Raw genomic sequence first — 25,540 nt, 5'->3', positions numbered from 1 at the left:
TGGAGGGCTTCATGTTATTTACCTCAATCCCTCAACCTACTATGTATAAGCAAATTTTGCCTTCCTTTATTTCTGCTTACTTTTTCCCTAAACTACATATTCTAGGGGCCACGCGGCTATTTCAAAGAATATGTTGTATAGCATGTACAAAACAGTACTCATTATGTACTCCGGTATTGCGCACCAAAAGATATATAGATGTTCAACCAATACACAATCCATTCAGCCAGCTAAATGGACCAAGAATCCGGGGGGGAACAGTGGCTGTCAGTAGCGTCATAGGACAAAGTTCATCATAGCAAGAGATAGTGTGAGAGGGAGACAAAGACAATTCATAAATATCCAACCGAAAAAAGGGGCCCTCATGATCCATATGCGCCCCAATCCAGTCCAGTCAAGCAAAAATCGATAAATTACACATATCAAGTCATAAACAAGGAAAATAAAACTCCAGCCAACATTCCAGATGTGGTTCCGGTATGAGAGTATTGTGCAGATTAGCCAAATCGTGAAAGGGTTTGGAAAGGATAATAGTCAGAGATCTGTCATGTGGTACCAGCTTCGACTTGACGAGGTGTGCGTCCTTCTGAAGGTGGAGAATGCGCAGGTGAAGTCCCAACTTCAGGTGGTGTGCGCAGTCTTCTTGGGGAAGAATGGAAGGAAAGCTGTCGGAGCCGATTGGGAATCAATCGAGACCAGGTGGATTGACCCGGAGAACGTGAGGCATGGACTGGGTCCCAAGGCTGATCATGCGCATTCTGTACATGCTGTTCTCGGACTGGAGTGTCTCTTTCATCTTGGGATGTGGGTTGAAAAATTCGGCTAGGGAAGCCCATTTGAACCCATCCATTTCCCCTGCCACTATTCCAAGCAACCCGAGGAGGTCTGAGAATTTCATCAGCGCCAGTCGAGTCTGTACGACGACCCTGGCGATCTGTGGCAGACTGCGCTTCAGTCTGTGCACGGGGTTTAGGGACATAGTAATCGGCCTTGCATAGCGGGCAACATGCCCTTCTGCTAGTGAGCCAGGGGTCGACGCATGAGGCATGGAAAGCATGTCCACATGTAAGTCCCCGAATATCATCATCGTCCTCAATGATATCTAAACAAATTGCGCAAGAATCGCCAGGGTTGGGCAGAAGATCAGCAGGAACAGCGTTACGAATGTAGGCATCACCATCATGGTCCTCAAGATCAATGTTCATGTTTTCATTGGTCAAAGAATGCTGCCATTTCTCTTTCTGGATACCTGCATCAGTGCATTGCTGAGTAGAAGCCGTCCCAGATACTATAGGGCCCTTCTGCTCCAAAGTCTGCACCGGAGGGCCATCATGCAGCTCGGGGATGGCGGTTTGTGATGTATCATTGGAATCCACCCGCTCATGACCCTTGGTGGATGGTATTGCTGCCGTGTGAACCCCAACCGCTGTTGTCACGATACCACTTTCGCCTTTTAGACTCTGTGGTCTGCTATTCGGGGTTGTGATACCTCCTTCTGTTGGAAGGCCCTGGTTGGCACGAGATGATCTCCATACTTTGTACTTGGCAAGTGGAAACCGCCCGTTGACTTCATCCATCGTCATTAGCTTCTTCTCCCTTCTCCTGCGATGAGCTCGAGGCATAGCGACCAAGTCTATCGGCTCTCCTAATTCCTCACTGCGGAGCTGACGGTTTCGTTGGTTATATCGAAAGCAGTATTTGACACCAACAATGATCCTGCGATGACCGTCAGATGCCATCACTGAAACTGAAACGCTGGAATGCTGTCCTGGACAGAGGGAATATGAAACGACATACCATAGATTTGTGAACACAACACCAAACCCAAGAGCGACGAAGAACAATAAAGGTGAGCTTGTAGCATTATTTGAGCCCGAACCTTCTCCGCCGCTACTAGCACTTGTGGTTGCAGCACTGCTAGAGGCCGAGGTTGGTGTTGAAGACATTCCGACTCAAAAGTCGATACGAAAATGGCCGCACTGATCCCACTCGGAACGTGGCCACTTGATTATTGGAGTCTCAGTTGCCCCGAGGTTGATCCTTCATGCCTTGAGTTGTGTGTACAGGGCAGCCCTGTATGTAGATTTCGGGGTAGACTCCAGCGGATTAAGTCCAAGGCGACAAGAAAGTGGATAGGGACGATCCGAGGGTATCTATCACATGCGACAGGATGAATATTTGAAGATTAAACTTGATGGCCTGTCATGGATCGACCTTAAGCAGAACACACAGAACTTCCTGCGAAGATAATGTGAATGCCGAGAGTCGATCTCATATCATTATCAGCAGTAGCAGAAACCTTGGCGAGGTGAAAAGAGAGAGTGGGAGGGAGAGAGAGAGAAAGTGGATCAGGGCAGGATGGAGCCAGGCTCCTGGTTGATTTAAGGATGCATGCGGGACCAAACCGACACCTGAGGCTGGGAATCACGGGACTTTGTCAAAGTCTCAGATACCTCAGATTGACAGGGGTCTAGAACCAAATGAGAGGTGTAAGGTACTTCTGAATGCATTTACAGGGATGAGACAGCGCTTTATTTGCATCCCTCCCCCCTTTTTTTAGGCTATCTATTTGAAATAAATTATAGTGTATTGCATCTTTATTGCATAACCACTTTTAAAAGTATGTATACTCTCGGTAGGAGACTTTAATTATCTCATACTGTAAATACATCCATGGATAGGGCTTACATCGCATACGCCTTGCCACTCTATAAATTCAATATACCGTACTCTATATGCTAGTACGGAGTACATACTCCATTAGCCCATAAATTTGTTAAAAAAATAACCTCAAGCATATTGCGATTTATGAAGTCTGTATCAGTTCACTATCAAATTTGTATTCCTTCTCAGTTAAGGATTCTTAAATCTTATAAAGACCGAATCAAAGTCGTTGACATACTGCCCTACATCACATATATATAGATAGGTTTGCATTTTACACCCTTTACACCCTTTACACCATTTTCACTAACTATGTTCTTTATTTTGCTAGTTCTTCTTTTCCTTCTAGCCTACATATATGTATTGTTTGCTTCAGCAAAATGATATTATATTCTATGTTGAAAAAAAAATGTCACATGGCCGCTACACCGCTCCGTACCTGCCGCCCTTAGTTCACCTGGGACATCGGATATCTATCATACAACCTTCTTCAGCACATCTTAACCCCCACATTTCATCATGGCACAACCTAATCCAGTGGTTTTCTTTGATATTGCCCTTGGAGGTAAGTTCACTTATTTGCATGCTCTCGTGGGCTTGGCATCTGAGTAGTCATATAAACATGACGAACTCTGCTAAGTAGTATATTCAATACAGGCGAGTCTCTCGGTCGAGTGAAAATGGAGTTGTTCGCCAATGTCACTCCCCGAACTGCGGAGAATTTCCGCCAATTTTGCACTGGCGAGAGCAAGAACGCTAAGGGACAGCCCCAGGGCTACAAGGGAAGCAAATTCCACCGAGTGGTATGTAAGAAAGCTTCTTGGGTATCGATCCAGAACTAATGCTCGCTGCAGATCAAAGATTTCATGATCCAGGGTGGAGATTTCATCAATGGCGATGGAACTGGGTCATGTACCATCTACGGCACTTCGAAATTTGCTGATGAAAATTTTACTCTCACACATGACCGTCCCGGTTTATTAAGTATGGCTGTAAGTCTGAACACCTCGAGACGGGGATATCTATCCATACAGAAAAGGACTCTTCACTGACAACACCAGAATTCGGGCCCAAACACCAATGGTTGCCAATTCTTTATAACAACCACGGCCACACCGTTCTTGAACAACAAGCATGTGGTCTTCGGCCAGGTGATTGATGGGATGGATATTATTAAAATGCTTGAACACACCCGGACCACGAAGGATAAGCCCAATCAAGATGTAACGATTGTGCAATGTGGAGAGATGTAAGAATTATTATGATGGGGGTGATATTTGGGAAACAGCTACGTACTACAAATCTATAGCTCCCAGAATTGCAAGAAATGACTTTGAATCATGGAAACATATCAATTTCATATGGCTTTAATAACCAGGACTTTTTTTGGACAGTTCATAGTGGTTGGCACAGACGTGATATCTTCCCCAGAACAAAAAAAAGACTTTCACAGGATCAGGTTCTCAGGTCTAGAGCTTGAACTTACTCAAGTAGTCCGCAGCCAGTGAGATAGCCTCTTCGACCTTGTCGGGATTGGTACCGTTACCAATGGAAGTAGCACCCTTTCCTCCGGCTTTTCCTCCCACGGCGCCAGAGACGACGGCTGCCCAGTCGCTTGCGGAAGCACCTTGCTCACTCAGTCCCTGTGTCAAAATCAGTATAAAAGTCCATAAATGATAATATTTCACTATTCGTTTCCCTAAAACCCAAGAGGGATAAGACTGATGTGTCCTGTTACTCACCTGAGAGATGTAACATCCGTGTGAAACACGACCTTGTTCAGAGTCGGCCGCCAAAACATAGACACTCTTGCCCTGCATCTTTGATTTGACATGGTTGAGAGATTCACTGACAGCCTTGGCATTGGCAGAAATCGGAAGCTCGACCACAAGCCACGACTTGTCTTGATTTTCAGGAGCCTCGAAATAGGAGTTGATAGCGTCGAGTGCTTTCTTCGATTCCAGCTTTTGTTGGGCCTTCTGGCCATCGAGGACCTGCTTATTGATCTTGGCAAAACGTTCACGGAACTTGGCCTTTACGACGGCGGAGATTGCGAGCTGGTTGAGATCCACCTGGACTTGCTTAGCCTCCTGCTCCTTCTTGGAGCCCAAAGGCAATGCATTCAGCCGATCAAGGCGCTGTCCGAATTCCTCGGCAACTCTCTGCACCGCATGTGCGTCCTCTCCAGTGACGGCAATAATTCGGCGAATTCCCTTGGCAATGCCACTTTCTTCCAGGATGATCAAATCCTTGATATCGCCTGTCTTCTGGACATGAGTTCCACCACAGAACTCAATGCTGACTTCCTTCCAGCGGGGATCCTTGATATTCTGCAGGATTTCCTCCAATTCCACGCCGACAGAGACAACACGAACAGGATCGGGGTAAGTCTCGCCGAACACGGCCCGAACGCCGGGAATTTGCTGGGCAGTGGCGAGGGGAAGGTCTTTGGAGTAAACAGTACAGTTCTGTCGGATATATTCAGTGGACTTGGCTTCGATCTTCTCAAGCTCGGCGTCAGAGATTGCGCTCTTGTGGGAGAAGTCAAATCGAAGCTTCTCAGCGGCCACCAGGGAACCCTTCTGGTCAACACCATCGCCTAGGATTTCCTTCAGAGCGAAATTCAGGATATGGGTTCCGGTGTGGTTATTCCGAATGGGCCAGCGTCGGAGCTCATCATACTCGCAAATGACAGAATTGCCGACAGTAAATGATCCGTATTTCATGAAGCCGGTGTGGAGAACGTATCCAGCATAAGCCTGTACATCGCCAACTTCAAGCTCCGCTTGTCCATCAATGATGATTTTGCCTGTATCATTTTCCTGGCCACCCTGTTCGGCATAGAAGTTCGTGCAGTCGAGAATGACGCCAAGCTGTGCTCCCTCGGGAATATCGTCAGTGCTATTATGGAAAGTTTTTCCATGGTAGATAGCCTTGACGTGAGAAGTGATGTTACCTCGGCCAAATTTGGGCGAGTCGTCGGTTTTTTGCACGTCGTTCATCTTCTCCAGTTTCCCTAGATCGTGGACATCAAGCTTGACTGTGTCCTCAGCAGCCTTCTTCTGACCCTTGCTAGCTTCCTTCGCCTTCAAGCGAGCCTCTTCAAATTCGACGTCATCAATGCGGAGGCCACGTTCCTCGGCCATGATCCGGGTCAGGTCAACAGGGAAGCCGAAAGTGTCGTACAGTCTCCAGACGTCGGCACCATGGAGCATATCGGTGCCCTTAACCTTGGCCTGTTGGGCGTATTGTTCAAATTGCCGCTCACCTCTATCCAAGGTCTTGGCAAATGACAACTCCTCCTCGTCCAAGATTTCGATGACATCTTGCTGCTTGCGTTTGAGTTCAGGGAACATTTCACCCAATTGATCCACAACAGTGGGTACTAGCTTAGCGAAGAAATTCCCGATATCGACCTGGAAATATTTCCGGGCATACCGAGCTCCTCGGCGCAGGACACGGCGAATGACATAGCCACGGCCCTCGTTGTTGGGGATGACACCATCCGAAATAGCGAACATCAAAGTCCGCACGTGGTCTGCAACAACGCGGTAAGCGGTGTCAATTCCATCGACATCATCGGCGCCAAAGTGGCCACGGTATTCGCGGGCTCCAGTGGTATCCTGGATAGCCTGGAAGATCGGAGTGAAGACATCGGTATCGTAGTTGGAAGATTTGTCCTGGAGAATCGACACCAGTCTTTCGAAACCCATTCCGGTGTCAACGTGTTTGTTAGGAAGGGCTCTCAGGGAGCTATCAGGCTCGCGGTTATATTGGATGAAGACGTTGTTCCAGATTTCCAGCACATTTGGGTCGTCCTCATTGACGAGGTGAGCAGCGTTGCGCCCACCGATCCGATCATAGTGCACTTCACTGCAAGGTCCACATGGGCCTTGGTCACCCATTTCCCAGAAGTTGTCTTTCATATCTCCCGGAAGAATGTGAGATTCAGGAACGCCCACCGATTTCCATAGTTCTTTGGCTTCCAGATCCGGTTCCAATCCACCAGCTTCGTTGCCTTCGAAGTAAGTAACGTAGAGGCGTTCGGGGTCTAGGCCGTAGACTTCCGTCAACAGAGTCCACGAATATGTGATAGCTTCTTTCTTGAAGTAGTCGCCGAAACTCCAGTTGCCGAGCATCTCGAAGAAGGTCTAGAGAATTCGTCAGTACTTCTTCTGGCGAAGAATAGAAAGGGGATTCAATACTGACATGGTGATAGCTATCCTTGCCAACATCATCAAGATCCTGTTTCAGGTCAGTCAGTGTACCAAAGCCCCTCTAATAACCCCTCTAGGGTTTACCAAGGCACACCCACGTTATGTTTTCCACCGGCACGGAGACACTATCCAATTATGTTAGCAAAAGTCTCAAGCCGAATTTTTCCGTGATAGTCAATATCCAATACCTTTTGCGAATTCGTTGCGCGCTTCATCTTTCCAAACTCCGACGAGGCGTCAACAGTGCCCAGGAAGATGGACTTGAACTGGTTCATTCCCGCATTGGTGAAAAGAAGAGTCGGATCCGACAGAGGAGCGACGGGGGAGGAAGGGACTGTATCCAAGAATAACTTCAAGTCAGTTCATGTCGTTGGCGGGGGTGGAGGGGTAGTGCAAAAAAAAGAGAGAATGGGCTCAACGCACCGAATGTATGGCCATTTTGTTTAAAATAATCTAAAAAGGTGTCTCGGACTCGCTGAGCGGTCCATTCCGAACCGAGAGAAGTCATCCTGTCGAATTTGGGAGGGTTGGTTGACTGGGAGTGAACAAAGCGAGGGTAAAAGGGTCTGGGTTGATTTCTGCGAAAGAGATGAGTCAAGGCCCGTTCCCCGTTCGTCACCACCCCAGAAACCCGCATCGAGCAACGAATTGAACTTGACCCCAGTACACCTAGGAGGAATTCAACCACTTATTTTTAATAATCAACCACTTCCCAATACTCGAGAGAAAGAGAGAGAGAGAGCGGAGATGACGGGTGAGGGAGGTCACGGGAAGAAGCGCCCGGCCCCAGATGATCCCGATGTCGCGCAACCGTTAACGAAGAGACTTGGAGGCCTACGACTAGGTAGATTGATCTTGAAGGTGTGGAAGTTGTCAAGCTAACATATTTCTAGATAATAGCCTGCCAATCTCCGCTCGGGCCCAACCCAAGGGGCATATTCAGCATATCCATAACCAGCATAACCAACATGACCACATTGACTATCACCAATTTAAACCACTTAACCAAGGGCGTTCTTCCCCCGAACCAATGCTCTTGGATGACACCAAGCATACGACTTACATTCACAACCTGGATCAAGAATTAATCGAAGACGACTCTCCTGGTTTGGTCTTTTCACCATTCGCGAAGAAAGTCCTCTCAGTCCCTCAATCCGTTCTATCCGGCTCGAAACCCTCGGGAAAAGAACTCGTTCTTTATACGGAACCATCTTCCCTCACAGTTCCTAGGGAAAAAGATAATGTTCGCAAGGCAATTCTTGAATCTCGAGCACGAGCTAGAGAGAAGGTTACGGAGAATGAAGCTAGGGAGAATGAAGTAACGGACGAAGATTTATACGATCCAATGGATATTGATTGAAGTATTATGGAGTACGGATGTACAAAATGGGTAATTAAGCTAATGAATAGTATAATTTTGTACCTTCTTAACAAATAAAGGTGTATAGTGTATGTGATAGTACATCGGAGTACATATTAATACTAAGTGTACATTAAAAGGTACATCTACGTAGGACATATGTATGTAGTATGTAATATACACCGGTATTTAGTAATAACCGGAACCACGTGACTCACCGCTAAAAAAATTCTGGTTTTTTTTTTGTGGCTCCGACTAAATATGCACTCGGCTTGATAAAAAAATTTCCTCTCTCCCCCACCATCCCTCTTCCCATCCCTCCCTCAAAATCACATATACAAATTCATAATGGCCGATTCTGAGGTTTACGACGGTGCCGTCGGTATCGATCTTGGTGCGTTCTAACACTACTAAATTCGATCGCACAGTTGCTAATTGCCTTTTTTTTTTGTTTAGGTACCACCTACTCTTGCGTTGCCAAATACGAGGGTACCAATGTCGAGATCAGTACGCTTTCCCCAAAAATTCGATCTTTCTCTCTCAAATACTGACTGTTTAATCAGTTGCCAACGACCAGGGTAGTTACACTACCCCCTCCTTCGTCTCTTTCACCGACAAGGAGCGTCTGATTGGTGATGCCGCCAAGAACCAGGCCGCCATGAACCCTGCCAACACCGTCTTCGATATCAAGTGAGTTCTTGAAAAAAAATTCTTGCGCTTATCAATTCGAGATTGCGCATTCTCCACAATTCTAAATTGGTTCTAACTCAAATGGAACAGGCGTCTCATCGGTCGCCGCTTCGAGGACCCCATTGTCAAGAAGGATGTTGAGTCCTGGCCCTTCAAGGTTATCGACCAGGGTGGCAACCCCGTTGTCCAGGTCGAGTACCTCAACGAGACCAAGACCTTCTCTCCCCAGGAGATCTCCTCCATGGTCCTCATGAAGGTATGGCAAAATATATATTCAAATATTTGTGGGATTTGTTTGCTGACTACTTGAAACAGATGAAGGAGGTTGCTGAGATCAAGCTCGGCAAGAAGGTTGAGAAGGCTGTCATCACCGTGCCCGCCTACTTCAACGACAACCAGCGTCAGGCTACCAAGGATGCTGGTGCCATCGCTGGCCTCAACGTTCTCCGTATCATCAACGAGCCTACTGCTGCCGCTATCGCCTACGGTCTCGGCGCCGGCAAGTCTGAGAAGGAGCGCAACGTCCTCATCTACGATCTCGGTGGTGGTACCTTCGATGTCTCCCTGCTTAACATCCAGGGTGGTGTCTTCACTGTCAAGGCCACCGCTGGTGACACTCACCTTGGTGGTCAGGATTTCGATACTAACCTCCTTGACCACTTCAAGAAGGAGTTCCAGCGCAAGACTGGCAAGGATATCTCCGGTGATGCTCGTGCTCTCCGTCGTCTCCGCACTGCTTGCGAGCGTGCCAAGCGTACCCTGTCCAACGCTACCCAGACCACTGTCGAGATTGACTCTCTCTTCGACGGTGAGGACCTCAACTCCTCCATCACCCGTGCCCGTTTCGAGGACCTCAACGCCAAGGCCTTCAACGGTACCCTCGACCCCGTCCAGCAGGTCCTCAAGGACTCTGGCATGCCTAAGAGCAAGGTTGACGAGATCGTCCTTGTTGGTGGTTCCACCCGTATTCCTCGCATCCAGAAGCTCCTGAGCGACTTCTTCGATGGCAAGAAGCTCGAGAAGGTAAGGCAGCACTGCTACTTGATTTAACGTAAAAAACCAGTTACTTATACTTGTCCTATAGAGCATCAACCCCGATGAGGCTGTCGCCTACGGTGCTGCCGTCCAGGCCGGTATCCTCTCCGGCAAGGCTACCTCCGCCGAGACCGCTGACCTGCTCCTTCTCGATGTTGTTCCCCTTTCCCTTGGTGTTGCCATGGAGGGTAACATCTTCGCCCCTGTTGTCAACCGTGGCCAGACTGTCCCCACCATCAAGAAGCGCACCTTCACCACTGTTGTCGACAACCAGAGCACTGTCCAGTTCCCCGTCTACCAGGGTGAGCGTACCAACTGTGCTGACAACACCTCCCTGGGCGAGTTCACTCTTGCTCCCCTTCCTCCCATGCGCGCCGGTGAGGCCGCTCTCGAGTGTGTCTTCGAGGTTGATGTCAACGGTATCCTGAAGGTCACCGCCACTGAGAAGACCTCCGGCCGCACCGCCAACATCACCATCTCCAACGCTGTTGGCAAGCTTTCCAGCTCCGAGATCGACCAGATGGTTGACGGTATGTTTCTCCCATCAACTATTAATTTTTTTTTTTTGACTGTACGCTGACCTCACAATTTTTTAGATGCTGCCAAGTTCAAGACCTCCGATGAGGCCTTCACCAAGCGCTTCGAGTCCCGCCAGCAGCTCGAGTCTTACATCTCCCGTGTTGAGGAGATCGTCTCCGACCCCGGCATGTCCATGAAGCTCAAGCGCGGCAACAAGGAGCGCATTGAGTCCGCTCTCAGCGACGCCATGGCCCAGCTCGAGGTTGAGGACTCTACCCCCGAGGACCTCAAGAAGAAGGAGCTTGCTCTCAAGCGTCTGATCACCAAGGCCATGGCCACACGGTAAATGCATACATGGGAAGGCATGAACATAGACTTATGGCCAACGAATTTTCCTTTTTCCCGGGACTCTGCTTCTCAGGGAATCTGCACCATGTAGACCTTGGGCAGAGTTGGTCTCTGTCACGCTTTGTTTATGAAGCCGGGCAACTTGGGCGCAGTTTTCTTTTCTTGAAAAGTATGATTTGTTTTGTTTTTTGTAGACGAAGTTCGCCATCTGCAATTTAATGACATTGTGATGATTTCCTCTCAAGTAATACTTAAGTACTTGTTATACTTGGTAGTTCTAATAATGTATGATTTTTGGCCACCAGGCGGAAGGGCGGGTAATGTGGGATACCACCAAACTTGTGCACCTCCGCTCTTAATTAAACCTTCCACATCAATCACTTCCACCATGCAACGCATTATAACCCAATCAATTCGCTCCTTTAACCATCGTCTTGCTGCGCGCCCTCAAGGGACTCAAGTGCTTCAACCTTTATGTCTCCTGCCCCGAAACCCGCGCGCTGTTCCTCTGAACAGCCGTGAGTTTGCCAACTCGCCTGCCCTATACAAGAAAAAGGAGAAGGCCAAGAAAGCTTCCGCTTCTGCTTCTGAACCAGAAGAAAGCTCTAGTGCTCCTACTGAAGATCCCTTTGATCTTTCCCAATTACACAATGGCATTTCCACAGCTGTTGCTCGGCTAAAAGATGATCTGTCCAAGCTTCGCGCAGGAGGACGGTTCAATACCGCAGTCCTAGAAAGCTTGAGGGTCCACCTGAGCAAAGACAGCAAAGACTCCGTCAAATTGGGAGATCTGGCGCAGGTTGTGCCCAAGGGAGGACGCATGGTTACTCTTTTGGCTGCCGAAGAGGATGTAAGTTTATGATGCTTGACTTTATTTTCTTTCTTGTTGCAGCATGAGCCTGCTTTTGCTGTTCCTACAAACCAGTTCTAATATATTTTGCGCAGCACTTGAAACCTCTTACTTCAGCAATTGTCTCCTCAAACCTCTCCCTGACCCCTCAGCCTGATCCTCACAATGCCCTCCAGCTCAACATTCCTATCCCACCACCTACAAAAGAATCCCGCGACAAGAACATCCAAGCTGCCAAGCAAGCATTCGAAAAGGCTGCCGGTGTAGTACGTGACTCTAGGGGTGCCATGCATAAGCGTCTTCAGGATATGCAGAAGAAGAAACTGGCTCGGCCAGATGACGTGCGCAAAGCTCACGATCAGATGGAGAAGGTTACAGAGCAGGGCCAAAAGGAGGTAAAGGATGCATTTGAAGCGGCCAGGAAGACATTGGAACAGGCATAAGAAGCCCAATTGGCAAGCCAAGGGAAGATCATGAGAAAATTATAGCCTATGGCAATGGGCGCTTGTAAAATAGAACTTTGTATATTTAGGTACAGACAAAGGCATAATCGGGGAAGATATTGGGAAAATATAAGGGAAAATGAACCCGATCAACGAAACAAATATAATACAAATCACTTCTAGCTAGTTCACATATCCTTAGGCGCTCTTGGTCTTGGCGTTGCGGCCAGCAGAGACAAGAGATTCAATCTTGGCCATGAACTGTGCGGTCTTTCCGGTTGTCTGGTAGGTACCGTTGTTCCTGAGGTTCTTCGACACCTCTCCCAACACGGCATGGCCATCTTTCCCGACTTCAGACGCGGGGTAGTTACCCTGAACGTATGTTTCTATGAGGGTCTTGGTGGTCTCTGCGTCGATGGGACTAAACTGGACATTCCGAGGCTCCACGAGGTCACCCTTGCGCTGTGAAATTCGATCAGCACGAAGCTGAGCCAATCGCTTGACCTCTTCCAAAGCCTCCGTCTTCTCATTCTCACTGGTGAAGAGAACGTTCTGGCCCTTCCACATGCGTCTTCCAAGCTCATAAGGGGGGATATAGCCATTGGCAACGCGGCCGCTCAGGCTGGATAGCTTCTCATAGATGGCAGCCGAGCGCGAGTTCACGTCTGTGGGGATTGAAGGCCAGGTCTGTTTCAAAGTGGAGTAGTTGATCTCCTGGGGCTCGTAGCGAATCGGGGTTGGTCGGGATTTGATGATTTGCTCTTCCAGAACTTGATCGATAGCCGCACCTTCAGCATCTTCGCCATCGTCTTTCTCGGAAGTTTTGGGGCCCCTGCGCGGGCCTTTTCGGTTACCCTTGGCACCCTTGACACCTTTGGCGCCTTTGCCGAAGGGTTTGGGTTTGCGATTTTGGGGTTGATCGCCGCCACGAACGTTGCGTGTTCTCGGGCTGCGGATAATCTTAGATTGCTCTCCACCGCTAGCTCGTGCTGCCGCAAAAGACCTAGCGTCAATCACTCGAGGAGGACGAGATTGATACTGGTTGGTGCGAGCTGGGGGGCGTTGGGATCGCGAGCTGGGGGTCCATTGGGGTGGCGAGGTGGGGGGGCATTGGGATCGCGAGGCTTGTAGGACATAAAGTTGCCCGATGAAGGGCGGGTATTGGGTTTAGGCTTGTCTAATGACCATGTGTTAGAATTAAAACTCCCAATGGGCCAAATATTTTGAGACGCAATTGCATAAGTGCGTTTATATCGCTTAATGCCTGCTTCCCTTGGATGTACCTACCGGATGGCTTGTCTTGACCTTCGTCGGCCACTGTACGGGTACAGGAGAACTGGCGAGCCGGGGTAGAAATACCGAATTTCGCCCGTTCGCAGTGCAGCGAGATCTGCCTCAGCTGTGGCCGAAACATCTTGTATTCTGAATCAACCAGGTCGTGTCCCTGGAGCGGTTTGGTAGAGAGGCTCAATGCTGTTCGGCGTGGAAAGATTGAATGAAGAATTGCAGTCACGTGAGGCACCGCCTTCCTCTGACCTCCGCTCAAATAAACGCAGCCATTGTCAACTTAAGAAGTCTTTCTTCATTCATTTAATAATTTTTGACTGCAAAAATGCTTCGTCGAAAGCCAACAGCTATTGCTATCACCTCAGAGGATGTTGCTGCCTTTGAAGAAGCCAGACTTCGCAAACTGTCTGAAGAAAACAAACACCCAGAACAGCACGCAAAGGCGACCTCCAATATCAACTTTGACCCCAGCGATGAATTGAAACCACTTCCAGGTGACAAGGCTAGGATTGTCCGGACCCGTGAAGAAAGAATAGGCATTAGTCGACGTGGTTGATTGTCTACACCGCAAACTCGAACCCCCAGACCACCGTTATATTGGAATGACTTGTTCCACATTGCGACACTTCAACATGAGGTACATGACCCAATTGTGATATACTCGCATGTGTTTCTTGATCTTTGAATCATCTGAATCTTCTCCTTGATTCATGTCATTCATCATTAACAAGCAACAAATAGTGTAGGATCTTTGACGTTGAAAACATAACACCCGTCCCATACATCACACACCACACCCTCGTATGACAGCGAGAGATCGAACAATCATAGAGCATGGTGCTTTTGAAGCACCATATGATCATGACATTGATAAGGCGTGGGGTTTCCTCTGCCGATATCTACCAATACCCCAGCATATTCCACATTTCTCCCATGGTGACCTATTGGCTACGACGGTGATTCAACACTACAGAAGCGAGGTGGCACATTTGGAATATCCTCCTGGCAAGACATAAAACAATGTACACTTGTTCATCTCTTGGGCATCTTGACAAGAACCGATGCTTTAAGCGACCTCTCTGTTTTGGCATATTCCGAGGATTTTGTTCTGATCAGAGACTGTAGCATAAAATGGACATCAAGCAACAAAGATATTGAAGAGCGGGGACACTGGGAATCCCTTCAGTGTAGAACAAGTACTATATCACCGCTCTACCAAAATGCCCAGCAATATGAATAGTGTCTATTCCACAATTATCAATTTTTCTCTAGATTCAGTCTACCAAAGAGATCCAATTGAAACAAGCTTATGATGTACAGCAGGATTCATGCATCAACTGTCATCCCAGCCCGGCTGGTCAGAGACGTCATGATGGTTAGGCATCTCTACCCTCTAAGTTTTCCTCGTTGAGCCATGCTCTTCTGGCGGTCGTAATGTAAAAAGAAAATCAAGGAAATGTTTCACAAAAGAAAGAAAATAGGGAATATAGAATGGTGATAGCAAAGGTAGAGATTTCAGATTTCAATGACAATGGTTGCCTGGCATAGTTCAAGAACCAGCAGCAGAAAGAAGAAGAACCCGGCGACCGAATGGAATAGAATCAAGGTCATAGATGATATAGGTATTTGTGCGTCTCATCCTCTTTGACGCTTAGACATATTGTCCGGGCCAGGATCAACTGGGTAATTCCATCGCCGTTTGGTCCCTTGTGGATCGTACACACTAGCAACACTTTGCTGCCAATCTCGTGCCGAAAACACAACTGGAGGTGCTTGGAACTGGGGAGGGGAGAGTGACTGGGTAGACGAGACAGAGGGCACTTTGTTAGGTGTCTCGTACTGGACGGGGTATTGGGGGTTCATAACGCTTTGTACACCCGGTACTGAGGTGTTTATAGGCATCGGCGGAGAGTTTGCGCTGACGGTGGCGGGGTTAACGGAGAAGGCCATGTCCCATTGGCTAGAGCGAAAGATTAGTAAGAGGCCAAGCGAGAGTCGAGTCGTTGGGAGAAGTGGATGATGTACGTACGTGATGATTCGGGTCGGGTCCCAGTGGTGTTCATCGACCGAAGGGGCTTCCAGAGGGTGAGTTGTTGGGGGCTGGTGGGGAACCATTCCAAGTGATTGCATCTGTGAAGATGTGTCGGACTTTGAGTCTTCAGCACCAGTCGAAATCGGAGGAGTTACTGGGTTGTAACGCACTCTGGATTGGAGTTGATTCAAGTGCGGATGGTAGTGCGCATCCATAGGTGGACTGGGCTGATAGGGTTCCGAGGGACTCCCGTATGGGAAGCTAGGCTTCAACTCGAAAGGACGATGCATGTCGGCGGAGAAAGCCAGTCTTAATGAATCGATCTGAGCTTGAATCTCGGGCATCGGCCAGGCGGTGGAGCACGTCTCGAGAATTCGCATATGACGAGTGAAGAATTCACGGGCATCTGAATTGAACTCAGGGTCGGGGGAGGTGATTGCAATCTGCCCATATTAGAATTGCCTTGCTTCTAAATACTCCCACACGTTGTTGAATGCTTACCAGGTGCAGCATCGTACAAGTCAAGATACAATATATAGCAAAATTGATGCCTCTTTGCATGTAGAGTAGGCCAGATAACCCGAACCTTTGCAAGATGGCTTCCTGTAGTCGACAGAGGCTTTTCGCCGAGGAGTAGCACAGTGACATATGGATCTTCCATTCACCACCGGCCGCAAAAGATTGCGAAGCGAAAAGTTGAGGGCGATGTAGCATAATAATGGCGAGGTGGCAATGGGAATGCATATTGCCAACAAAATGAGATGGAAGCCACGGTGCAGAGCCATCGGCAGGATAATTGACCTGTAGGTCTGGAGGGAGGTTGCGAAGCCAATCTGCGAAAAGCGGGTTGATTTGCACAAATCTGGCATCTGCACCCCAGTCCTTTTGCTTCTTGACTTTGTGATAGATATCTGTAATGATGCGAATGTGATGTGCGTTGCGTATGAAATAGGCGTATTGTCTTGAGCGATCGATCTCGTAATGATCAAGGCCTCTGATATCTAGCGTCGGTCGCATGTCCACCGTGTGAGGATCAACCCCGTAATCCGAACGGCCTACTTTGATCAGAAGCTGGTTGGTTTTAATAAATCAGACGTGATAAGAGACTTACCTTGCGGCCCACCAATCATGACCTCAACCACCATGAGAGCCTGCCACACTCTGGTTTGCACCAAGCATTCAATTGGATTGAGTCCACACGGCTTGCCTTCAGCATGACTGCTGTAATGTTCGTGAATGTCCAAATCTTTCGCCATTGAGACAATAGTCTTGACAGTCTGCCATGACCGATAATAGTACCCTTTCTTTGGCAAAGATTCCCTTGCTTTTAGCAGCAAAAGTAAGGCTTGGATAGTACTCAGACGTGGTACATCCATAAAGCTCGTCTCGTGCCCTGGGAAATGTCAGCTTTCGAAGATGGCTGGACGAGTGTCCAGTGTCAACTCACTATTGGCCAAGGCAAGCCACTGGGCTCCTTCTGAAGGCTCATCAGATAAACGACCCGCGCAGGCAAAAAGGGCCTCGAGAAGAAGGGGAGAGATGGAATGGCGATCATGCTGCCATTGATAGTACAGATGGGCACGAGATATGACAGGAACATATGGGTGTATCTCATCGAAGTAGATCTTGAAATAGGCCATTACATCGTCTTCGGCAGGCATGAGCTCAGGGGGAATTCGAATCGTCGCGCCCGATCCGGTTCTGAGAGGTGGTAATTGCTCTTCAGCCTCGTCCTGGACAGGGGCGTCGGGCTCAATTCGATCTGTGCGTTGCCTTCTAATGTATGGGGCTATTGGAATGGGCAGAGTGTTAGCCATTAGTCGCGGGGAAATCCGTAGAAGAACAATGTGCCATACCGATCCCACTCTCGTCAATTTTCAACTCCCCAAGTACATCACTGAGGTTTTCTGCGTGCTCGCTATCAGCATACACATTCCGATCTGACGATCCCATAGATGGAGTTTGTGGCCCAGGAAACATTTGAGGCTGTTGAAAATTTTGGTGTGGTATTGCCATTTGTGGTGACTGAAGATCGTTGTAGATGCTGGGTTGAGCCTGAGGAGGGACGAATTGTGAATACATGCTCATTTGATCATACGATGGGATGGTGTTCATGGTGGGTTGACTGTTGTCCCTGTAAACTGGGGGCGCTGGAAATGTATGAGAGCCCTCGTCTGCGTTGGAGGGTCCTCCAGTCTCGAGAGTAGACTCGCCCTGGCCATCAGGAAGAAAGTCTCCATCTTGCCCGATCGTCGGAGGGACACAGACCAGCTTTAGACGAGTGCATGCAGAGCAAGGCCATGTATTTGTCGTAGCTGCGTCACACTTGATTTTCCTTTTCCGGCAACCATTACAGGCTCGCATCACTAAACGTCAGGCTTATCAGTATTTGTCGACTTGCGGTGGGCAGCTTTTCATACCCTTCAGCCTCTTGTGTCGGTTATGCTCATCAACAAATACATAGTCTACACCGATGAGTGATTAGTTGTCAATACGACATGCAATATACAGATGGCCCTCAGGGACATACTTTTCTGGCCTTCTCTCGGGGACCCGCTGGGGGCGCAAACGAATAACCCTGCATACTTGCCCGTTTGATAACAAGTGGCGGGGTTGGAAAACGGTGTAAAGTATGACGGTAGAGATAACGCAAGCTGGGACTATCAGGGTATCAAGGGAATAAAAAGTCCGTGCTGGTTTATCCACAAGGACCTGCCTTGGGAAATTGAAGGAGGTTTGTCGGTGTGTGTGTGAGAGAGAAGGCGGAGGTTGAACCTCGCACGGCGACACGGAAATTTGTCGCAAGTGATCCAATTCCGCTGGGAGAGACGAACTCCAGGTTGTCCTAATGATGCGATCGACTTGCCGAGGCTCCGCAGAAATTGATCGGCAGAAGTCGCAAAAGACCCGAGACGTGTAATGTTCTGTGAGGCTGTTGGGAAGATGTGCGCTCTCGGCAAACCGAGTGCAATGTATATCAAGCGCGCGAGGCTTGAGATCGAAATAAAATCAGGTTGTCTTGGGGCTCGAATATAGGTGAATAAATAGTCTGTAACAAGCGCAGGGCCCAGTTAGCGTCCCACCCACACCATATAACCCCAAATCAAATATCACACGGAACATCGAGAGACCATACAATTGTAAGTAGCAAGGGTTTCCGGTGCATATCCATGTGTCGCAAAGTACTCCACATTCGAATTAATGAGCCTGGCGCATTGCGTCTCAATTAGGGAATATGTGGAAGAAGCGGGCATTAGGAACACACAAGTGGAGACATGATATGAATGAGTAAGCTCCTTGAGAGTAGAAAAAGGGGAAAATTAAAGCTGTGAGAAGGAGAGAGAGGGAGAGAGAAAGCTGAGGGGTGAGAGGTATGCCAAGTGTGGGAGAGGATCCAATAGCGCGCCTCCGCTGTGGATTTTCCCAAGGTGGAGGGGCGATCTGATTTTCTTATGACTTACATTAGGTATAGGTATACTATAGAGATCGATGTGTTTTAGGAGAAATTATAGGAAATTATTCCAGTAGATTTCCTATATATATATATAAAGAATGCATCACCCCTAATATTACCTGGAATTACTATGGGACATTAAAAATGATTATGAAAATGTACTCATATAGAAGCAAGTATATACCTTGACTACATGCTACATAAAATAAAAAAAAGCAAATACGTCCGAGTATATAAACAATATTAAACACCCCCAAATCTGAAACCATAAAAGACACGTTCTGTGAAACCTTTAGATTAGGCCAAAATTGCCGGGGACACTTCGGACAAAATCTGATTTTAAAGCATTCGGCTTGTCGATCATCCCGAGTGGCTGAAATTGTCAGACGGAATTCCGTGAAAAAAAAACAAAAAAGGTTAGACTTATTAGGGATATATTGAGACTATAGTTATCAGTAGGGGATCATTTATATTCCCCAAGGTTTCCTAGAGTATTTAGTCAAATTCTCAAGAAATTTATATATTAAACCCACTGTATTAAAACAGTGTATACTTACCGAGGGCTGGCACGTGAACCTGATAAGCGTTATCGGCAATTTTTACCCCCCACCTTAACTTTACCTTCGACCTTAGTAGACCACACTTGACACTTGACTATACCTGACCTCTCTACCTGGTCCTTGCACTACTTCATCATGGCGGAAATACAAAATTCAAACCCTACGATCATCAATGCAGCTGATCTCCCCACACGACTGCGACCCACCGCCACTAGCAAGTCCGAATATGGTGGTATCTTCACATCGGCCCTGCCACTCGCCCCAGTAGACTTCGAGAGTGCTCCGTCATCTGACTCGGAGGATGAAAACCTGATGGAGGAGCCTATTGATGAACAGGAAATATATGGTAAGACTCACTCGGATACATCTCAAGGCCTGTCCCCGGGGATGTTTGCATAGCTTAGTCCACTAACACAACCAGATCTCATCTCAACGATCTCCGACCCCGAACATCCCATCTCGCTCGGTGAATTAGCTGTGGTCTCTCTCCCCGATATCGCAATCAAGCCAACCCTCCCAGATGTCCTTGATTCGCCTTTGCAAACTGTCACCGTGCTTATCACGCCTACGATCACTCACTGCAGTCTGGCAACTGTCATCGGTCTCGGTGTCCGCGTTCGTCTGGAACAGTCTCTCCCGTCACGATTCAGAATGGATGTGCGGATTAAAGAAGGTACACATAGCACCGGAGATGAAGTCAACAAGCAGCTCGCCGATAAGGAGCGGGTTGCTGCGGCCTTGGAAAATGGTGCCTTGATGGGGGTCATTGCCAAAATGATGGAGACTTGTCGCTGAAATTTCAAATTCCCATTTGTACTATAAGCGGGGTCTGATTGCATTGGTGCAAAGGACGACCTATATCACCCGGCAAATAGACCAGGCCCTCTCGTGTGACGACCGCCTACGATGAATGACTTTAGATTTTGAATGACTTGCATTGGAATGAGTATTAGAAGTACATATGAACTTTGTTACCAATAAGAATTGTTGAACACCGGAAGGACTCCCCTTCCCCCGTAGCCAATCCTATTTTAAGTGAAATTTTTGAGATCATGAATCTAGCACACCACTTTCCTTCAATCCCTTCCAAAGCTCCGGCTCCAAAAACTTGCTCACAGTAACATCCTCGGCTAGACCCTTGCGCCTCCGTGTCTTCAAGACAAAGTCCCGAGCAGTGGCCATGGCGGGGGCCATCTCCAAGGGCTTAAGCTTGACATCACGGTCCAATGGATCACCGGGAACCACGCTCCACTTATCGAACGCAAGGTTTACCATAGCTTGACCTTGTGTGTGAATTCGGAGATCGGTCTCAAATCCAAACGAGTCAATCACTGGGATCAAACCACGTACAGAGTAAAGAGGCGTTCCCGCAATGGGCCCGTCTGACAGGACGTGACCTCTTCGGCGGGACAAGACTGTGTACACCGAAGCCACGGCGTCTGCAGGTCCTGTCATTGTGCAAGAATAGATCGGCTCCATGAGACGTGGAGATGCCATGAGGAAGGAGGAGTAAACAGCTCGGCGGGCTGTGGGGATAATCTGGCCTCCACCGCGGTAGATAGCCTGATCGGCCAGGGAGACATCTGTGAGCCTAAACTTTGTGTTTCGAATGGCTATACTTCAATTAGTGTCACATTCATTATTTTCGCCGAGACTGCAAGATCACTGGCGAAGGAGAGAAGTCAAAACTTACGTTCTTCACAAAGAGGGCCTTCCCGTGTACCCCAGCTGAAGCCTTGGGTGATAGAGTCTCTGACAGTACCGAGAAGTTTCTTATCCACTTGAGAGGGTAAAGTGTCATCTTGCAGAATATTGGGACCCATTTCATCCGGTCCAAACGCCCAGATGCTTCGGGCTGCAAGCTTATCCCAATCGTAATTTTCCTCGAAGTATCGAGCGACCTTCCGAATGGGGTCCTTGATACTGACTTTACCACTTTCAATATCCTCTGCAATCCCATCATCTAAAGGCTCCGCAATCATCGTGATCTTATTCTTCTTATTCGGAGTGATCGAGTAACACATGATGGCTGAGGTTTCCACCACAGTCTCACAGAAGCGTGTAACGGGGTCGGATACCTTGATCTCCATCTCTGAATATAGTTTCCGGAGATCATGGAGCACACAGTCCATGTAAAGCTCGCCAGTTCCTAGGACCACATGCTCGCCGGACTCCTCAACCTTGGTTGAGATGAGGGGGTAGCTCTTATTGATTTTCCGCAATCCATCCAACATCTTGGGAAGTTCTGATGGATTGACCGGTTCAACGGCGACCTTAAACACTGACTCAGTCATGTGCCGAATTGGCCGGAAGATGTACGCCTCCTCGTCATCTTCGAGCTTCAGGGGCACCAGCGTCGCAGTCTTGACAATAGAGTTGTCGACACCACCCAAAAGAACCCAGTTTCCGGCGGGGACACCGTTGGTCGGGATGTTGTAACGTGTTTCCGCAATCCACGTGTCGGAGATGGTTGCTACCACCATGTCTTCCTCGTCTTCCGGCGTGTATCCCTCACCGAGGACACGGACCTGCTGACCAGGCCGCGCTGTGCCACTCATAATTCTTCCAAACGAGTAGAAGCTTCCAGCATCGGTACTGCTGAATAGTTTGGTGATATGGATAACCAGGGGTCCGTCTTGGTTACAAGTGAGCATTGAGTCCCCAACCTTGGTATCCACAGGCCCAGTGTAGTATCGCTCCAATACTCTCTGGGCGCCTTCCACCGGAGAAGGAACGTGCTGAACAACCATGTCCACAAAGCCGGTGGCGGGTCCAAAGAAGTTCTCGCAGACCAGACTGAGCAGCTCCTTGGCATCGGTCTTGAGCTGCGATGGCTTCAAATTGACGCCGACGCTAGCCAGAGTCTGTTTTAAATCTTCGGGGCTCTCGCTCAGTGTGTGCGAGTAGAGCTTGTAAATCGGCTCCAAGACAAACTTGACGAATGATCGCTTTGCGTTCTCCTCCACTCCTTTGCGAGTGAACTTTCGGCTCTGGGGATTGTAGAAGATGTCACCCCAAAGTCGCGCAGCAAATTGTGTCGAGTCCAAGCTTGGATAAGTGTCTGCGTACATCCGGGCAAATGACTGCAATGTAAAGCACCAGTTCATAGAGCTGGATGCGAATGCAACATTGCCCTTCTCGGGACTCAGTCGTCGTCGCTCGCCTTGCCCTGGCAAAATGTTCTCGATAATTGTATTCACCTCCTCGATCACATGCTTCAATTTGAAATAGGCATCATTCGGAGGAAGCTTGAGCTCAAGGATGAGTCGATCCATCTTGTTAACGACCAAGGTCAAGGGGAGATCCTCCAATACTGCATGCTTGATAATTTGCTCAGTGTTCGCCTGAACACCTTCGACAACATCCACGACCAGTACCACACCATCAGCTAGGCGGATAGAGGCAGCCACCTCATCGACAAAATTCACATGCCCGGGGGTATCAAGGAGGTTGAGCAGGTGAGATTTGCCTTTGGTATTTGGAAGAACGAGGGTCATCGGTGCCGACTTGATCGAGACACCGCGCTCTCTCTCTAGGAAATGAACATCGGTGTATCGCAATTGTTCTTCTCTTTTCCGTCCTGTGCGCTTCGCCAACCGCTCTGTTAGGTCGTGCGTCTGTTTGACCAGCATATCCATGAACGCAGTCTTTCCATGGTGCAGGTGACCAACGATTGCAACATTCCTTGTCTGTTCTGGGAAGTTCAAGAGATCAGACATGAACTCTCGAGAGAAGTGTACGGGTGGGAGTTCGGTCTCTGCGATCGCAAATTTCTTCTGCTGGACGGGGGCAATGATGGGCTCTGATAAAGGCTGCGCATCTTCCTCCTGGACCATGGTTTCGACATCCTCGCCGTAGACTTGTTGTGCGCTGGGGTAATATTGCTTGTCTTCGTGCAATATGACCGCATTCGAAGGACCCTCTGAAGATGCGAAATTAGCGAGATCGCTAATTGTGAATAAGACGTGCCAACATACCATCGACTTCCATCAACTGTAGGTCATTGACTTCCTCTTCTTCTTCATCATCGAAAGCCTCATCGAACTTGAAGGCTTGTGGCTGTACATCTTCATGGTGCTCCTCGTCGGATTCGGCATCGCCGATGTAGTTACCGAACCTAGACACAATTAGCAAGGTCGTAGATGTAGAGCTGAATAAACATACTCATCATAGAGGTCATCCATAATGAATGGAGAATGTGAACGTGTGTAGGGAAAAAAAGAGGGACCGTAGCTCCAGACGCGTGATGCCGGAGAAGTTGAGGATCTCAACTTTCACTTGGTCCGTGCGTCCTTTCGGAGTACTCGTGCCTACACCGTACAGCTCCTCACTCCCCACCGTACAATTTACTCTTATAGATGCCCCTCCCTCTTTAATCTCTTGTCTCCTTTCTCTTCTGTATATTCTCCCTTTTCTTCTATACTTCCATAACACTTTCTCTTTTTTGCCAAAATGTCTTCTCTTCCTCCCGTCTACATTGTTTCTACTGCCCGTACTCCTGTGGGCTCTTTCCTGGGGTGAGTATTCCTGGATTCATCTTTTTTATTTATTTTTTACCCCTGGAACCTGATCTGACATTGGTTACTGTAGCTCTCTCTCCAGCTTGACTGCTCCCCAACTTGGTGCACATGCCATCAAAGGTACGACATATCACCCAAACTATACCACCCATCTTCAATGCTAATAGTAATTGGCAGCGGCTGTCGAGCGTGCTGAGGGCATCAATGCCTCTGATGTCGAGGAGGTCTTCTTCGGTAACGTCTTGTCTGCTGGGTTAGTTATCTTTGCTACATCTTATACTACAATTGAGACTGACCTGTTTGCTTTAGTGTTGGACAGAACCCCGCTAGACAATGCGCCATTGGTGCTGGCCTGAGCGAGTCTACCGTCTGTACCACTGTTAACAAGGTCTGCGCTTCTGGCCTGAAGGCCATCATTCTCGGTGCCCAGACTATCATGACCGGAAACGCCGATATTGTTGTCGCTGGTGGAACCGAGTCCATGTCGAACACCCCTCACTACCTGCAAACCTCTCGCAGCGGTACCAAGTTTGGCAGCCAGACTCTGGTTGACGGTATCCAGAAGGATGGTTTGACTGATGCCTACGGCAAGCAGGATCTTATGGGTCTTGCTGCCGAGGAGTGCGCCGAGGAGCACGGCTTCAACCGTGCCCAGCAGGATGACTATGCTATCCGCAGCTACGAGAAGGCCCAGGCTGCCCAGAAGGCCGGTGCTTTCGACTACGAGATTGCTCCTATTGAGATCCCCGGTTTCCGTGGCAAGCCCGGTGTGACTATTTCCCAGGATGATGAGCCCAAGAACGTGAGTACATGGTTTTCTGCGGTGGATTATTGTGACTTTGACTAACCACTCCTCTCGGCTTATAGCTCAACCCTGAGAAGCTCCGCGCCATGAAGCCCGCCTTCATCCCCGGCACTGGAACCGTGACCGCCCCCAACTCTTCGCCCCTGAACGACGGTTCCGCCGCCGTTGTCTTGGTTTCCGAGGCTAAGGTGAAGGAGCTCGGCCTCAAGCCTATTGCTAAGATTCTGGGTTGGGGTGATGCTGAGCAAAAGCCCAGCAAGTTCACCACTGCTCCTGCTCTGGCTATCCCCAAGGCCCTCAAGCACGCCGGTGTGACCCAGGACTCCATCGATGCCTTTGAGATCAACGAGGCCTTCAGTGTTGTGGCTCTTGCCAACCTGAAGCTCCTCGATCTCTCCGAGGACAAGGTCAACATCCACGGTGGTGCGGTCGCCATTGGACACCCTCTCGGTGCCAGTGGTGCCCGTATTGTGTCCACCTTGCTCGGTGTCCTGAGCGCCAAGGGCGGCAAGCTTGGCTGCGTCGGCATCTGTAACGGTGGTGGCGGTGCCAGCGCCCTGGTGCTTGAGTCCATTTAAAGAGTAAACTCTGTTAACGAAAAACGGAGATGTGAAACGACCTTTGTTCTTTGCATATGAAACACCAAGTTCATTTTTGACGGGGAAGGTGCTCGGTTCTCTGTAGACATACCCCACCCTGCAGCGTCGAACTTTCGCAGTATCAGTACCATTTCTCGGTATTTAAAATAATTAATGA

General features: G+C 48.7%; 12 protein-coding genes across 12 annotated transcripts; 7 read left to right on the top strand and 5 right to left on the bottom strand.

The window, feature by feature from the left end:
• Positions 1 to 545: 545 nt before the first annotated feature.
• On the bottom strand, positions 546 to 1,946 carry N7517_007344 (E3 ubiquitin-protein ligase RNF103; the record flags this gene model as incomplete). The annotated part of the gene is made up of 2 exons (XM_056725074.1): positions 546 to 1,716; positions 1,798 to 1,946. The coding sequence occupies 2 exons, from the start codon at positions 1,944 to 1,946 to the stop codon at positions 546 to 548; spliced, it is 1,320 nt and encodes a 439-aa protein (XP_056581324.1).
• Positions 1,947 to 3,183: 1,237 nt separating this feature from the next.
• cyp3 (putative peptidyl-prolyl cis-trans isomerase) lies at positions 3,184 to 3,917 on the top strand (the record flags this gene model as incomplete). The annotated part of the gene is made up of 4 exons (XM_056725073.1): positions 3,184 to 3,229; positions 3,322 to 3,467; positions 3,519 to 3,656; positions 3,726 to 3,917. 4 exons carry the CDS (start codon positions 3,184 to 3,186, stop codon positions 3,915 to 3,917), a joined length of 522 nt encoding a protein of 173 aa, XP_056581323.1.
• Positions 3,918 to 4,133: 216 nt separating this feature from the next.
• Positions 4,134 to 7,518, bottom strand: N7517_007342 (alanine--tRNA ligase; the record flags this gene model as incomplete). The annotated part of the gene is made up of 6 exons (XM_056725072.1): positions 4,134 to 4,307; positions 4,407 to 6,815; positions 6,874 to 6,909; positions 6,980 to 7,006; positions 7,070 to 7,215; positions 7,305 to 7,518. The coding sequence occupies 6 exons, from the start codon at positions 7,516 to 7,518 to the stop codon at positions 4,134 to 4,136; spliced, it is 3,006 nt and encodes a 1,001-aa protein (XP_056581322.1).
• Positions 7,519 to 7,911: 393 nt separating this feature from the next.
• Positions 7,912 to 8,241, top strand: N7517_007341 (uncharacterized protein; the record flags this gene model as incomplete). The annotated part of the gene is made up of 1 exon (XM_056725071.1): positions 7,912 to 8,241. One exon carries the CDS (start codon positions 7,912 to 7,914, stop codon positions 8,239 to 8,241), a length of 330 nt encoding a protein of 109 aa, XP_056581321.1.
• A 348-nt stretch (positions 8,242 to 8,589) lies between these two features.
• On the top strand, positions 8,590 to 10,831 carry hscA (putative Hsp70 chaperone (HscA); the record flags this gene model as incomplete). The annotated part of the gene is made up of 7 exons (XM_056725070.1): positions 8,590 to 8,635; positions 8,698 to 8,748; positions 8,805 to 8,931; positions 9,022 to 9,187; positions 9,247 to 9,954; positions 10,016 to 10,496; positions 10,563 to 10,831. 7 exons carry the CDS (start codon positions 8,590 to 8,592, stop codon positions 10,829 to 10,831), a joined length of 1,848 nt encoding a protein of 615 aa, XP_056581320.1.
• Positions 10,832 to 11,221: 390 nt separating this feature from the next.
• N7517_007339 (ribosome-recycling factor) lies at positions 11,222 to 12,126 on the top strand (the record flags this gene model as incomplete). The annotated part of the gene is made up of 2 exons (XM_056725069.1): positions 11,222 to 11,683; positions 11,779 to 12,126. The coding sequence occupies 2 exons, from the start codon at positions 11,222 to 11,224 to the stop codon at positions 12,124 to 12,126; spliced, it is 810 nt and encodes a 269-aa protein (XP_056581319.1).
• A 198-nt stretch (positions 12,127 to 12,324) lies between these two features.
• Positions 12,325 to 13,540, bottom strand: N7517_007338 (uncharacterized protein; the record flags this gene model as incomplete). Its single annotated transcript, XM_056725068.1, has 3 exons — positions 12,325 to 13,115; positions 13,166 to 13,303; positions 13,414 to 13,540. 3 exons carry the CDS (start codon positions 13,538 to 13,540, stop codon positions 12,325 to 12,327), a joined length of 1,056 nt encoding a protein of 351 aa, XP_056581318.1.
• A 198-nt stretch (positions 13,541 to 13,738) lies between these two features.
• N7517_007337 (CDC26 family anaphase-promoting complex subunit) lies at positions 13,739 to 13,969 on the top strand (the record flags this gene model as incomplete). Its single annotated transcript, XM_056725067.1, has 1 exon — positions 13,739 to 13,969. One exon carries the CDS (start codon positions 13,739 to 13,741, stop codon positions 13,967 to 13,969), a length of 231 nt encoding a protein of 76 aa, XP_056581317.1.
• A 1,079-nt stretch (positions 13,970 to 15,048) lies between these two features.
• Positions 15,049 to 18,099, bottom strand: N7517_007336 (Zn(II)2Cys6 transcription factor; the record flags this gene model as incomplete). The annotated part of the gene is made up of 8 exons (XM_056725066.1): positions 15,049 to 15,373; positions 15,443 to 15,888; positions 15,947 to 16,500; positions 16,557 to 16,838; positions 16,893 to 17,234; positions 17,302 to 17,811; positions 17,866 to 17,910; positions 17,976 to 18,099. Coding segments are annotated over 8 exons (2,628 nt in total), but the record flags the coding sequence as incomplete, so codon positions are not given.
• Positions 18,100 to 19,594: 1,495 nt separating this feature from the next.
• N7517_007335 (iron-sulfur cluster assembly protein CIA2) lies at positions 19,595 to 20,254 on the top strand (the record flags this gene model as incomplete). Its single annotated transcript, XM_056725065.1, has 2 exons — positions 19,595 to 19,805; positions 19,881 to 20,254. The coding sequence occupies 2 exons, from the start codon at positions 19,595 to 19,597 to the stop codon at positions 20,252 to 20,254; spliced, it is 585 nt and encodes a 194-aa protein (XP_056581315.1).
• A 255-nt stretch (positions 20,255 to 20,509) lies between these two features.
• Positions 20,510 to 23,643, bottom strand: N7517_007334 (U5 snRNP component Snu114, putative; the record flags this gene model as incomplete). Its single annotated transcript, XM_056725064.1, has 4 exons — positions 20,510 to 21,072; positions 21,153 to 23,381; positions 23,437 to 23,576; positions 23,624 to 23,643. The coding sequence occupies 4 exons, from the start codon at positions 23,641 to 23,643 to the stop codon at positions 20,510 to 20,512; spliced, it is 2,952 nt and encodes a 983-aa protein (XP_056581314.1).
• Positions 23,644 to 23,911: 268 nt separating this feature from the next.
• On the top strand, positions 23,912 to 25,362 carry erg10B (acetyl-CoA C-acetyltransferase; the record flags this gene model as incomplete). The annotated part of the gene is made up of 5 exons (XM_056725063.1): positions 23,912 to 23,976; positions 24,050 to 24,099; positions 24,157 to 24,232; positions 24,289 to 24,781; positions 24,847 to 25,362. The coding sequence occupies 5 exons, from the start codon at positions 23,912 to 23,914 to the stop codon at positions 25,360 to 25,362; spliced, it is 1,200 nt and encodes a 399-aa protein (XP_056581313.1).
• Positions 25,363 to 25,540: the final 178 nt, after the last annotated feature.

This window comes from Penicillium concentricum, assembly GCF_028827145.1.
Source record: "Penicillium concentricum strain IBT 3081 chromosome Unknown utg000002l_segment0_segment0, whole genome shotgun sequence".
NCBI classification, from domain to species: domain Eukaryota; kingdom Fungi; phylum Ascomycota; class Eurotiomycetes; order Eurotiales; family Aspergillaceae; genus Penicillium; species Penicillium concentricum.
Note: the sequence above shows the minus strand (reverse complement) of the source record. Positions and strands in the feature narration are given on the sequence as shown.